The sequence below is a fragment of the Haplochromis burtoni genome, unplaced genomic scaffold (genome assembly GCF_018398535.1).
Source record: "Haplochromis burtoni strain Fernald_Lab_line unplaced genomic scaffold, NCSU_Asbu1 Contig_52, whole genome shotgun sequence".
Taxonomy (NCBI): Eukaryota; Metazoa; Chordata; class Actinopteri; order Cichliformes; family Cichlidae; genus Haplochromis; species Haplochromis burtoni.
This window is the reverse complement of record NW_024582413.1, coordinates 196,292-209,743: the sequence shown is the minus strand read 5'-3', so window position 1 is coordinate 209,743 and position 13,452 is coordinate 196,292. Positions and strand designations below refer to the sequence as shown.

General features: G+C 42.7%; 1 protein-coding gene across 14 annotated transcripts in view; it reads right to left on the bottom strand.

Moving 5' to 3' along the window:
• Positions 1 to 188: 188 nt before the first annotated feature.
• The window catches only part of arhgap23a (Rho GTPase activating protein 23a), a 66,921-nt gene continuing 53,657 nt past the window's right edge, over positions 189 to 13,452 (bottom strand). For 7 of the 14 annotated variants that reach the window (XM_005921896.3, XM_005921893.2, XM_005921889.3 and 4 more), the window contains 16 exons: positions 13,156 to 13,264; positions 13,025 to 13,067; positions 11,729 to 11,866; positions 11,338 to 11,646; positions 11,169 to 11,230; positions 10,838 to 10,956; positions 10,201 to 10,319; positions 9,950 to 10,102; positions 9,215 to 9,293; positions 9,042 to 9,115; positions 8,851 to 8,940; positions 8,634 to 8,759; positions 8,496 to 8,537; positions 7,684 to 7,777; positions 4,050 to 4,081; positions 189 to 3,965 (listed from right to left, as the gene is read on the bottom strand). In XM_005921896.3, the coding sequence (XP_005921958.1) occupies positions 2,520 to 3,965; positions 4,050 to 4,081; positions 7,684 to 7,777; positions 8,496 to 8,537; positions 8,634 to 8,759; positions 8,851 to 8,940; positions 9,042 to 9,115; positions 9,215 to 9,293; positions 9,950 to 10,102; positions 10,201 to 10,319; positions 10,838 to 10,956; positions 11,169 to 11,230; positions 11,338 to 11,646; positions 11,729 to 11,866; positions 13,025 to 13,067; positions 13,156 to 13,264 (3,035 nt within the window). In that variant the 3' untranslated portion in view covers positions 189 to 2,519. Of the gene's footprint in view, positions 3,966 to 4,049; positions 4,082 to 4,773; positions 7,145 to 7,683; positions 7,778 to 8,495; positions 8,538 to 8,633; positions 8,760 to 8,850; positions 8,941 to 9,041; positions 9,116 to 9,214; positions 9,294 to 9,949; positions 10,103 to 10,200; positions 10,320 to 10,837; positions 10,957 to 11,168; positions 11,231 to 11,337; positions 11,647 to 11,728; positions 11,867 to 13,024; positions 13,068 to 13,155; positions 13,265 to 13,452 lie in introns of those variants that run through there. The other 7 variants (XM_005921891.3, XM_005921895.3, XM_042220603.1 and 4 more) reach the window with 5 other exon arrangements.

Below are 13,452 nucleotides of genomic sequence, written 5' to 3'. Positions count from 1 at the left end.
AGCCTCTAGGGGGAGCCAGTCAGCTCCTATTTTAAGATGCCCGCGCTGCAAAATGTGAGGCACATCTCCACTGTAAAAAATGTGTTTTGCGCACACACAAGTCACAAACGCAAACACATTTTTTTTAAACATAGTTCTGTTTATTTACATCATATAACCTGCTTTTAAGCACACAGCCACGAGGGAAATGAGTTCAGGCGGACAACCATGTTTTATTTGTTTTTTTCTTTTAGTCCAGTCATTTTTCATATTAGTCATACTCGAAAGCAATTCCAAATGTACACAATACAATATGTTACATATTAAGATAGTATGTACAAAAAAAGAAACGCTTTTAAAATACAACAACGACACAAAAGGTAAAATCACATTTCAGACTGTCGACGTTTCCCTTTGATGAGGTTTTTGTTCATCTTTAGGAAACTGGATGCTGTCTGGCATGACCTAATGCAGTTGTAGGGTGGGGGTGTGTTAGGTGTACCTTATTCACACACTGTGGATTATTAGGCATAGAGAGGTGACCTCAGTTTGTTTATAAAAAAAAAACAAAAGAAGCAGCTGAGAGAATACTATGCTTTTCCCCTCCTCTGTTAAAGGCAAAGGGAGTGCATAGAAGTGTCCTTGGCTTGAAGTGTGCTTTACTTTTCTTTCTTTCTTTTATTTTGTTTTGTACAGCCTCTCTGTTAGACTGCTTGTATTTAATGTACACATCTTTGGGTCAGTGCCTCAATTATACCGTCAACCACAGCAGAGGAGGGGAGGAGACCCAGAAATAACAAAAGGAAATGGAAGGATAAGAACCGAGCATGGCACTGCAGAACAAAAACACATTCCAGAAATCAGGCACTTGTAGAAAAAAACCTTGAGGTAAGACGAGACTAGAACCTATTTATTATTATCATTCTTCTTCTCTTTCACTGGGTTATTATTTGGTCGCAGGGAAACAAGCAAGCCTTTTGTGACTTCTGAGTTTGCACCTCTCGCTCGGGTCGTGTTTTTTTCGCTACTGCAAATTGGTTCTGCGGTCAAGACGAGACAGAAACAACAGACTCTTGTTCTTCTTTTTTCATTTCCTCCAACGTACCATTTCCCCACTCAGGGAAGATTTATTAGAACCTGACCTTGTGTGCTGAAAACACCAAAAAAAAAATAAAAAAAAAAATCCTACACCAGTCTGTTAAACACTGTCAGGCATCTTCTTTTGAGCTCCTGTGTTCAGTGAATATGAGCTGATCTGTTGAGGCAATGCTCAGTAATGCCAGACTTGAAGCCCTGGCGGCATGATCAGCTGTCTGCAAACTGTCCGATATCACGTAATAATTACCTGATTAAAATTCAGAACTTGCTACATGTTGTTACTACAGAGTGTTGTGTACATTTTGTCTAACTAGCCATGAGATAATCTTTATTATAAGACTTATCTCGTGAGATAAAGGTTTCCTGCACAGTGCTGTGAATCAGAAAGGCCATCTATGAGGAAATAAGGAATACGTTTAGTCGTGTTTATCTCGTCTCCTTTAAACAGGTACACCCAAGAGGTGAAATTGCAATAAATTTTACTTTAATACAAAATATATATATTTAATATATATATATATTGAATATAAAACAAAAACAAATAATATATTAAGGGAAACATTTCAAGTAACATCTTGAAAACAAAACCAAACAAAAAAACGACTGTGCACTTATTTGCACTTTTGTAAACCTTAAAAAAAAGACCTAAAAAAAAAAAAGTACAAACAAATATTATAACATAATATTTATATTTACAGGGTTAACTTAACAAGGCTTTGTACAAATGTTACAAAAATCGTTTAACACAAACACCTGCACGTTTAGACATGGTCACGAATATTTTTGGGCAAACACACATAAACATTATTAACAAGTAGAGGGAGACAACTGCATTTCATGTGAGCTGAAGTTTGGTGGAGTTTTACAGTGTGAATGGTCAGAGGGGAAACGTTAGGAAGACTGATATGAAGAATCAGTTGTTTGCCCTCCTGAAATGGTTTTATATGATTTTTTTAAAATTTTTTTAAATAACTGTAGAAGCTGCATTTCAGCATCCTCGTCTGGTCGATTAAACGTTTAATTTACGTCATCTGTGATCCAGACAGGAAGGAAGAGAAGACAAGAGGGATGCTCAGTTGTTACTCGAATCAGAATTCTTGGCTCTTACGTCGACCGTGATGACGTCTGTTTGTGTCTCTGTCCTATCATTTCTATAAGAGCACACTTAAAGGAAAAAGAAAATGAAAGCTTTGGCAACACTGGAACGCACCCTGCCATGCAAATGGAGCTCAATGAAAAGTAAAAAAAAAAAACAACAACAACAAATAAGGTGGGCCGTTTTTCACCTGTCCACCAACCACATCCCTGTTTGTACTGCTGCCAGTTTACTGACCTGCAGGCCGTCAGCAGCTCAGCTGGACATCCACTCCCCCATCCTTACGCACAAACTGAGAATCAGCAGCTTTGGCCTCTTTTCTTGGAGCGGTGGTTGGGGTCAGGGTTCAAAGGTACTGGTGGAAATTGGAGGTGGGTGCTTGACGTGTAGCGGGTCCTTGGTCACGCCCTTCTGCATCCCGAGGCAGCCCTTGTGTTTTGACCTGGTTTTGATTGTTAGGAGATAAGGGGAAATCGCTGACAATCAGCTGGGGTCTCTTATCGGACATCTCAGTCGGGGAAGCCACCACAGTGTGTCTGCGCCAAGCCCGCTTCTTCCTGCGCGTCTCGGGTGACGGTGGTTTCCGCAGTCCGACGCGGTGCAGGTTGTCAGCTGAGCCTAGCAGTCGGGCGCGGACCTGATCGGCCAGCGACTTCCCGCCCGGGCCGGTCGGAGTGAAGGAAGCGGCCTCGCTGGGCAGCACTGCAGGCTTGGGTCGGGCTGGGCGCAGACTCTCCTGGCTGCTGCCTGAGGAAGTGTTGGTTCTGGAGGTATCCCTCTTTGCTGTGGGTGCACCTTCCGTTCCTGAGCCGGAGCCCTCGGATGGAGCCGTGCCCTCGGGAGACTCCATCAGGTCCAGGGAGCGAGTCTTGTTTTTCTCAGACTTCAGCTTCCTCCTGGCCAGAGTGTCGCACTGGATCAGCTTGTGGGAGTTAAAGGAAGGCCGCGAGTGCAGTCTGTGAGTGGTGGAGGAGGACGAGAAGGAGGAGGAAGAAGGTGTGGTGGAACGGGCCCCTCCGTCGCTCCTCTCCGCGGAGTCTGGTGTCTGTGTGAGGGAAGTGGGTGGGGTGAGAATGTTACTGGTTGATAGAGTGGGGCTTTTGTAGTGTGTGTAGAGAAAGCTTCGCGGCGGCGCCAGCAGCTGCGTGTTTACAGGTGGCGCCGGGTGTTTATCGGGTCTCTCCTGTGTAAGAGAGCGCGAGGCGAAGCCGCTCTCATTATCTGTCTCGCTCACCAGCTCGCTGTGTTCATCATCAGCATCGTCCCCCCTCCCCTCAGATCCCAAGCTCCGCCCTAAAGTAGAGAGGGTGGAGTAACCTGAAACTATAGATCGAGCATCCTCTGGAGCTCGCCACTGAGGCCCCTTCACCTCCGCCTGCACCTCCTCCTCCTCGTTTAACATGGCTGCCTGCCTTCCTCCCGCCTCCTCTTCCACTTTGCAGGACAACCGATTGGGTTTAACGGCCGGCTCCTCTTGTCGCTCCTCTTTCACTCTGCTCTCTACAACTTCCTCATCCTCCTCCTCCTCCTCGTCCTCTTCTTCCTCTTCGTCATCATCCTCCTCTCCCTCTGCTCGAGGAGCAGTGTCTCCTACTGGCGACTCCACCTCCTCTTCCTCTCCTGCCCCTAAATGTCCAGCTTTGATCGGCTCATGCTCAGAGTCGTCGTCGGTGCTGCTGCCCACGCGGCGGGCGTTATGGCGCTTCCTGCGTTTGCGGCCAGTAACCGCTGACATGATGGACAGAGCCAGGAATTCCTTGGCTGTGAGGTCCTTCTTTGACCCCCATGACCCCTGAAAAAGCAGGAAATATTACTGCTGAATCTGTGCGTGCAGGAGGTTGGACAATCAGGCTTGCTTCATGTGAGGGGAGGTTACCTTTGATTTCGCTGAATCACTGTTGGTTGAATCTGGGGAAAAGGAAATGGAGACATTTGTGGGTCAGAACGGACGAAGTAAACAAAAGGCCAGAACAGTCATGGTGGAGGACACAGAGGGAGTTGCTGTGATCATCACTTATTTTTTTAAAAGGAAAAAAACAACAATAAATAAAATAACTGCTCCTGCACTGCTCCCTGTATGTTCCTACAGACTTTAATGCTGATTTTGCTATGAAGCAGGTTGTTTTCCATCAGGTGCAAAGTGGACAACACCGCCTGGGACATTGCGTCTTAACGTGTGGCTAATTTTTGGATAAAATTGTGTTTATTCTCAGAAAACTGCAAAAAGTTTTAATCAGTACTTCACATGTTGCAGGCAGTGGTTCATTCTGTGCTGTTTTTATGGTGATGGATGCTTCAGGGACTCAGATTAACCTCCTAATGCCGAGGTCATGGCAACCTGTCTGGGGTTAGGGTTAGTTTTGTTTGGTCACATAACAAATAGGAAACCATTTTCATAAACAAGAAGATGTTAGATTTCCTATAAGGTCTAATACATTTTGACAGCATTAGACTCTATTTTCTTGTAGAGGAACATTTTGTTAAAAGAGTGCAAGTTAACTAAGCCCCTATAAAGGGGTCGACAATGACCTGGCAGATGCAGATTGAACAGTTTTGATTGGATTCAATTTATGCATATGATGTTCTGCTCCTTAACCTTAAATGAAAAAAAAAAAAAAAATCACAATTGCATCTCTATACAACGGTTTATTCTGCAGTGAGCAGTGCAGCTGCAGTTGTATCTCCAATTCCTGTGATGGATTTTTAAAGGAACTTGTTTTCCTCTGTGGCCTCGGACCATAACAAGGACAAAAACACTGAATCACACACTGGAGTTGTGTTCAGGGAAAACAATGATTGGTGGGGGAAGCAGGGTTTGGTGTTGGAGGAGAAACCTCATTAGAAAAATCACGGCACACACTGATGACATCACGAAAAACACGGATGGCATCGGTCAGTGAAAGAAGCAGTACGAAAAGAAACGCAATCCTCACAAATGAATGCAGGAATGAAGCCCTGGATTTGTCTTTCATGTATCGTAGTAAAGGGAACACCCAAATCTCTTGAGAAACCGGGGAGGGTTGGTAAGGTTTTCTGGATGGAGCTGTTTCTCAGGGACTCGGCAGTAATGACCACGTCAGTGTATTTTCTGCTCAGCTTAGAGAAGTTCTCTTGTTTACCAGAAAGCTAGTGATGACATTCAAAATGTAACACAGCCTTTCTTACTGCTACACTTACATCACTTACCCACTACAATTCTGATACACATAGGACCAACGCATTTTTTACTAATGCATTACTAACACATTACTAACGCATTATGCCAGCCCAAACTGGCTTTAGCATATAAAGAAACTACCGTCACTATTTACAATTAGAGAGCAAAGTAAGAAATGAACCGACTGCGCCTGGATTTTGAAAACAACTTTTGTAAATCACCCATAAAACCAACAACACCTGAGTTCTATTATTGAAAATCTGGCCTCTTAAGTTAACTATGGCGACAGCTATGAGCGGACTTTATAGACAGAAACAATTAAATATTAACAGACAACCCTTTTGAATCGTTTTCATCTGAACTTTTCTAATGTGAGGATCGCAGGATTTCTGTTGTTTCTTCTTGAACATTTTTTTTGTTTTCATCTGTATAATTCTGTTGATTAGTATAGATTTGGTATACGTTATTAGGATATTACACATGTTAAATATGAATTTGATGGGTAGGATACTTGAGTATTCTCTCCATACCATCACTGGTGATGATCCCAGTCTGACCTTTGAACCCTAACCCTATGTTTGGAGACAAGCAAAAAGTACTTTTTGGAAAAAAATTGGGATTTTTCTTTGGCCTTGACTGAAAAGACATTCTAGTAGCACAGGGTTAAAGTGAAAGCTAGGATCATCACTGATGATAACTTAGATCTCAGGGGTAAGGCAAAGTGAAGCTCAAGTGCAGCCCTGGCAGATTAACTGATCTCAAGCCTACGTCAGCTGATACATTTCTAGGCAAATCTCATATAAGGCGCATAATTTAAGCCGCTTTGCAACCCATCTCCACCCCAGCTGTTCTTTTTGCAATGTGTTTCACTATATGAGTATCACATCCTTTGCAACTGAAGCCAGGTCTGCTGCTCTTCCTGCTTGTATGCAGGCTGGCTGTTAGGAAACCTCAGAACAGACTATAGTAGTCCTGACTCAAATACAGTTATATGTTTCCCTACATAGCAACTTTACAGTTTGACAAGCAAGTACGGAACAAACTGTGAATGTAATTTTCCTTATAACCTTATTTTGCATATATTCTTTTTAAAAGATAATAATATGAGATGCTTCGCTTGTTACCATATATACCAGTGCCACATTAGACATTCCTAGTTCACACTGTGCCGATAATACATGAGAGGACACGTCCCTGTGAGTCCACCCCAAGCTAAACAGACTTCCTGTTACGTCTGCACTCACTTTGGCTACAAGGAGGGAGCTTCCAGCTGCCATCTTGAAGCTTTTACACAAAATATTTTCTTTTGAAGGGATAATGAAACAATGAAACAGCACCATGCAGAGTCCCTTTACAGGCAGAAGTGATGTTAGGATTTTTACGATGGGGCCACACAGACCGAAATTGCCTGTAGGATGAGTGCAGCGCAGTGCTCGGCAGGGCACAGGCCACCAGTGAAGGAGTTGTCTCTCAGTGACAGAGCACAGTTTACACTCCGGTGTCAGATAAAGCAGCTTTAACACTCAGAGAACATCCAGTCATCCATTAATTCATTAGTCAGACTGGGGCCGACATTGAAGTGACATGTTTTTACAGAGACTTCAGTCTGACGCTGAGAGGGAGACGCTGACTTTCAGGAGGGTAATGGAGACCATGGAGACACAAACCATCACCACCGCTAACACACACACACACACACACTCTCTCACACCCATTATTATTACTTTCACAGTATGGTGCACTGATTTGGTTGCACACACACTCACACACACAAACAGTGCCATCCTACCGCAGTGGCTGCGCCACAGGCTCAGCTGAGAGAAGGAAATGCAGAAATGTACAGAGAAAGTGAAAGGTGAGCAACATGGAGGGGAAAAAAGAGGTCAGCAGAAAGAAGAGAAGTAAAGGCACACTATCAAACACAGAAACACTCAAACTGCTAACGGATGTTCATTCCTTGAGCTGCTTTCCAGTTCTGTTGGAAAGTAGGGAAATCATACTTTAAACTGGGACAAACTTCCAAGGAGAATTCTGAATCAGGCCAGGAATTCTATCAACTGCCTTTAAGCAAACTAAATCTGTTAGTCCTAGAAATATATTCCTTCAGATTAATTGTAAAAACCTCTCAGTGGAACTTCGGTGATCATTGGTTTCTTTTAATATTTATAAATGTATTACTGTTGTCTTGTTTTAGACAAACCTGGCCGCACAACATTCAACACGCAAGTGAGGAATTACCTACTTCCAGCTTTAAATGAAAAGCAGCAGCATTCGTTTCGCGTTTACTAATTCTAACTCAGTGCTACTGGTGCGGCTCGTCACAGAAAGGCGGAGCTGTAAACAGCGTGCTCACCCGAGGCTTCGCCGAGCAGAGCGGTCCTGCCGATGTTGGAGAGCAGGTGGTCGATGTTGGGGGCGGGCTGCACGTCCTCCGTGTCCACTGGTGTCTGCAGGGACGGGGTAGATTTGCTTTAAAAACTCGGAGCATTGCATCCATAAACTGTGAAGTATCCGCCGTAGTTTTAGGGGCCTTTTATGTCTTTATTATGGGCAGTACATGACAGCAAATGAAGAACAGAGTGAGACAGACTCAAATTGGGGACGTGGCTAGCATCTCAATCCCTAGGCCAAGAGCTCAAATGCAGCTATCATTAATTCAGCTCCATTTCTGGAGATCAAGTGTAGCGGCTGCTGCATACTTATGAGACAATTATCATTAGGGAAATATTAGTTATTGAAACTGGAAGAAGATTCCTAGAAAGGTCAATAAGTCTTGAATGATTTGCTTTTGAATGCATGTCTCAACAATTTCCAATTTCACAAAGATTAAAAATTAAATGTCGCCACCAAACAGCAGAGTGACTTGTTGGGTTTGTCAGAGAGCTCCATTACATCATGAAAAAATATTAAATGACCAAATAAAAAGAAATAATGAATGATGTGACTCTTCACTCAACCAGTCATTTTTCTTAAAATGTTGGATACAATGTTTCAAATTCCCGCAATAGTGGATTTTCTTTTTTTCCTGTCATTTTCTAGAGCAATAGAGATTCTTTCGCAGAGCTGCTTTGCAGTTATTTGCAGTGACGTTTGCAACTTTGTGCCAAACATTCTGCACTTTTTTTTGGTCAGTTGCAGCATCTATCATTGCCTTTGAAAGCATACCTTCTCATCCTTGTCTAGCTCGTCAGTGAAAAACCAGGTGCACTGCAAGAAAGCCGGAGAAAGAAATACTGAGCATGACTTGGATACTATTAAGGATGTAAGTGAATTATACTGTATGTGCGCGTTTGCATCTCTCACGTGTTGTATGAGCGTTTCTACGATCTTGTAGCGGTCGGGCATGTGAGTGACCATGTCTTTCATGTTGTCCTCAGACGTCCGAACCAGCGTCGGCCCAAACACGAGAGCCAAGTTACGAGGCTCCATCTAGAGACGCCAGGAACATATTGATGGCATTAACACCAAATACTTAACAGTGATACATTTTGTCCGCATTTACAAATTCCCTTTATCCCACCTTGTTTTTATCCGAGTTGTCGGCTACAGTCTTCAGGTGACCAACCAGGAACTTGAGAGTGTGGTAATAATGATCTGGGAGGTCGCGGATCTGTACAAATGAAAGGAAAACAGAGTGAAACGTCAAAACCGTAAACCTGTTTAACCTGCCCGACTTCTGCGCGCACTTAACCCAAGCGGGTAAACACGTACCAACTTCTTCATGGTCTTCAGTCTGTCGGATGCATTTTCCATCCGATTGGCATCGATGAAGTCGTTGTACTTGTCTGTTAAGATATGAGAAGATATAAAAAGTCAGATGAAGCTGTGTGATTAGGCTGCATAGCGATGTTTTGCGATGGCATGTTGGAACCTGTTGGTCTCACCGTTGGTGAAGAGTGGCTCTGGGAGTTTCCTGAAGAAGGATTTGAGTAAGCTACTGACGACATTGAGGTCCTGCCACTTCTGCAGACGACAGAGCACACAGGGATGACTCAGATATCGTTACCAATCACCTTTTGTACTAAAAGTGCCAGTTAATTGTTTCTTTTTTTCCTCTCTTTGAGGATCGACAGTATTCTTGCCTTCTATGATCATGTAAAAGTAAAAAAAAAAAAAAAAAAAGCAGATCCCAATGATTCAGCAGGCTTGTAGAAACACATTCAGGAGCAATAACTTTAAGTTACGGTTTTCTGCATGACTTTAGAAGCCTCTCACATTGTTATCGAGGAATTTCCTGGAATCTTTTCAAACAATCTTTGGAAAGACTCTTGAAGGTTTTCCATTTCTACCTCTTGGACAATAACAGACTTCAAATTGTTTGGAAATGAGGCGCTCACACTTGCTAATGATCAGTTTATCAAGTGCATTCAATTAGCAGCACCTGGCACCTGTGAAGCAATAAGTGTGTACTTACTGCTTCTGGATTTTGGCTTATTTTTTGCTAAATAAATTACAGCACTGAGGTTCATCTGAGGTTGCGTTTACAGGCTATTTTAAGACCTACGAAGCACCAGATGATTTTTTTATGTGCTGATATGTAAAATCTCAGAAATGAAAGAGGCTGCACTTTTTTTTTTTTTTCTTTTTACACGACTGAATGTATATTTATATTTCTGCACCTCCTCTGCAGGGTTGATGTCCACGCCCTTGTTGAGCTGCTCCTGGAGCAGCGACACCATGGCGTTATTCCCTGGGACTCGGTAAATGCCGGTGTATTCCAGACCCATCTCCTCCACGAGGCCACAGCAGATCTCCACAATCATTGGAACGAACTGCAGAAGGAGACACGGAAACGTGTGATCACAGAAAATAAGGAAAAGGAAAACGGTTTTACCGCATTCAGGTGGTGACAGAGGTCAGTGAGGCTAACCTTGTTATTTGTACCAGGTTGACATTCCTCCAGCCTCACACCGAAAGCTTTGGGCCCAGCTTTCTTTGCTTTCTTCATGATGTTAATTCCCCATGGAGACTTGGGAGGGCTGCTCTCATCTGTAGGCAGGTTGAACAGAAACTTAGCAACTTCCATGTTTGACTAAACACCTTCTTATCCAAACGCTGTCACCCATTAAAACAAAAATAAAAAAGGATTTGAAAACCAGCAGACTGCTTTAATAGAATGGGATAAAAATAAAAAAAAATCTCTAAACATTTGAAAAGGTTAGTACTTACTTTGGGCAAGAGTTGCACTTTTTAGGTCAGTCTTATGTATAGTTGCTTTGTGTTAGCATGGTATAATTAAATATTGAAATAATATGGACAAAAAAGAGAAGAAACAACAAAGCAGTTGACTAAAGGTGCCTCCACAACAAGAGTGAATATGACAACTAAATGATGAGCTATTCACAACTTTGAGGAGTTCCAAATACACTCATAATTGGTCTAATTAATTCTTTATAGTTTTGATTCCAAGATTAGTTTGAAGACAAAGTCAGTAGCAAAGTTAGAGCCCAGGATTCAGCAAATGCCGAATGCCAGCGTGGATGGCTTCGAGTCTCCCCGACACTGACCTTTGCCTTCTGGTTTGGGCGAGCGTGGCGCTCCAGCAGCGTTCTCCGTCTTATTGAGCAGGAAGGGAGGCTTCATACGGGACAACTTGGGAGAGGAGTCTGGCTTGATGACAGTTGGACTGTAGGGGGAGACAGAGAGACAGTGTAGGTATTACTGTTGTGGTTCATTTAAATTTAGCTGTATCTGCTCGTCCGGTGGCAAAAATCCAGGACAGGTTAGAGTAAATTTAACTTCAATTTAAGTTAACCTGCATTTTTCTGGTGTGTGGGAGGGGAATATCCAGGCAGGATGAGGAGAAAGGACAGCAATATTCATGATCGGGTGACTCACCTTTGTTTTCTGTAGTCATTAAGCTTCTTATTAATGAGGGCCTGCCTGGAAAAGCCGAGCTCCTGCGAGACATAAACACACCTGCATTATGAGTCTGAGGTTTTCACTGAGAACATATTAAATGCATACAGTTATTGAAAATCTGCCCGGTAAAAGTGTGTTCTCTGACCTCGTTGTCTATCTTGCTGTTCTCCCCGATGACCTTTATCCAATTCAGCATGTCCTCCCGGTCCTCCGCTTGCAGCAAGTACTCACAGAAGTCCTGGGTGGTCAGCCGGAGGGCGTGCTTTCGTTTGGTCTCGCTGTACGCGATGTCCACCAGGCAGCCCTGGATGCTGATCGGCTGCTCATCCTCGGCCGAACCTCCAATTGTGGCTCCGCGAAGCACCGCCTCCCGCTTATCCTTGTAGAGGAACAGCGATTGGGAGCGAAGAACCGAAAAGACGCGCTTCCACGGACGCATGGCGCTGCCTACCTTCTGTGAAGGAAAGAGGAGATGTGATGCGACTCCTTTGCTATGCTTTCCAGATTTCTCTTGTAATCAAGCTCGATTTGCCCACCTTGCCCTTCTCGGTGTGGATCTGCTTGTAGTGCAGCCATCCTTCTCGCCATACATCGCTGTAAGTGATGTTTCCCAGCTCCGAGGTGGAGTGACGTTTCGACCGAACCTCCTCCGCTGTCCCGATGTTGTCCAGAGACTGAAACACAATCGGAAAAGTTTTCAGGTAATTTGTTGACTTTCTGTTTTCAGTTAGCTAGTGTTTAGAGCGGATTTTCTCATTTCAAGTTAGTTTTTATTATCTGAAAATCTTTCGTTTTAGTTTCGATTCTATTGGTTTCAGTGTTAGTTTTAGTCTTTTTTTATTTTGGTTGTATAACATTTTTTAACAGAAACCAAAAGTAAGCATCTTACTTTTTCTTTTAAAGTTAGTTTTCAAAGCTCACAAAATGGTTTCAGCCGGTTTTCACCTTCTGTTTATTTTTTAACTCTCAAGCTTCTTTTATAATGTGCAAAAACACATCAATGCATATTATTTTGTGTTGCTAATTATTGTTTAAATTTAAAATTGCTTTTAAAAATACCATGCAACAGTTTCAAAGAAAACTGTACTCTTCATGCTGACCTGGCAGAAGATTGCAGTAGTTTCCATACTGCAGAATTTTGCAACGGACGAACCACCAGTTCAACTATCAGCTATCGCACCTTTATGTGTCTTTGTATATGGCCAAATATTACCTGATAAAAGCTTTATTAAAACATAACACAATCCTTTCCTTGCACAAATAAAAAGCTGATTTAAAAAGCTGTAATAACAGAAGACACACTCATAGTGTTCCAGTGTAACCAGCTCACGGTAGCTGTAGTTAAATTATATTTAACGTTGGCAAACTTAAGCCACGTGTCCCAACACTTCATTTCAGACTTTATGACTCTTTTATGGCAGCGTGTCACAGAAAAAACACCTCACTGGTTTTAATGACAAAAGTTTAATATGATTTGTGTCTCTGTAGCTCGGCGGTGGCAGGAAGAAGTCATTTGAAACTCCTTCAAAACCTCAGCCTGAATTTGATAATGAGAATTAAAATGATTATAATAACTTGTTTTAGATGTTTGTGCAACCATCCATCCATTTTTTTGTATGACCGCATTTAAAAATATTAATGTTGGTTTGCCATAATTAATTCATTGCCTTAGTTAAATAAATACAAATGACTGGTTTAAATTCAATGTGGGTTGATAATGATTTAGTTGCATTTGTTTGCATTTTAGCTTCGTCTTTGAATTTTATGATAACATGCAAAGTATTTACAGATCGTGTCAGTTTATGTGCAGTAATAAAAAGTGAGGAACTCACCCCATCTGTGAAGAAGCTCTTCACTCTTTTTGGAAGCCTCCTACTTGAATATAACATCACAACAAAGAGTCGTTAATATTAATAATGTGAAATATAATTTCTATCAGGTGTCTGGGATCTGCAGTACTTACAAGGATCGTCCGTCCTCTCTGAACGTGTTGAGTCCTTCGTCACATGACTTGGAGCGCTCGCTGGAGATGGCTAGAACATAGGAGGAACGGCGACTGGATTTAATACTGCCTGCTCAGTGAGGGATGAATGAATGAATGGAGAGAACGAGAGAGAGAGAAGAGAGCAGAAAGAAAGAGGAAGAGGAAAAAAAAAAACAGAAAGAATGTTGATGTAATGCCAATCACCAGAGTGGTGGATGGTGTTGGATTAGGAGATTGGGGCAGTGAGGGAGGAAGCGGGAGGTGGTGGAGGAGTGG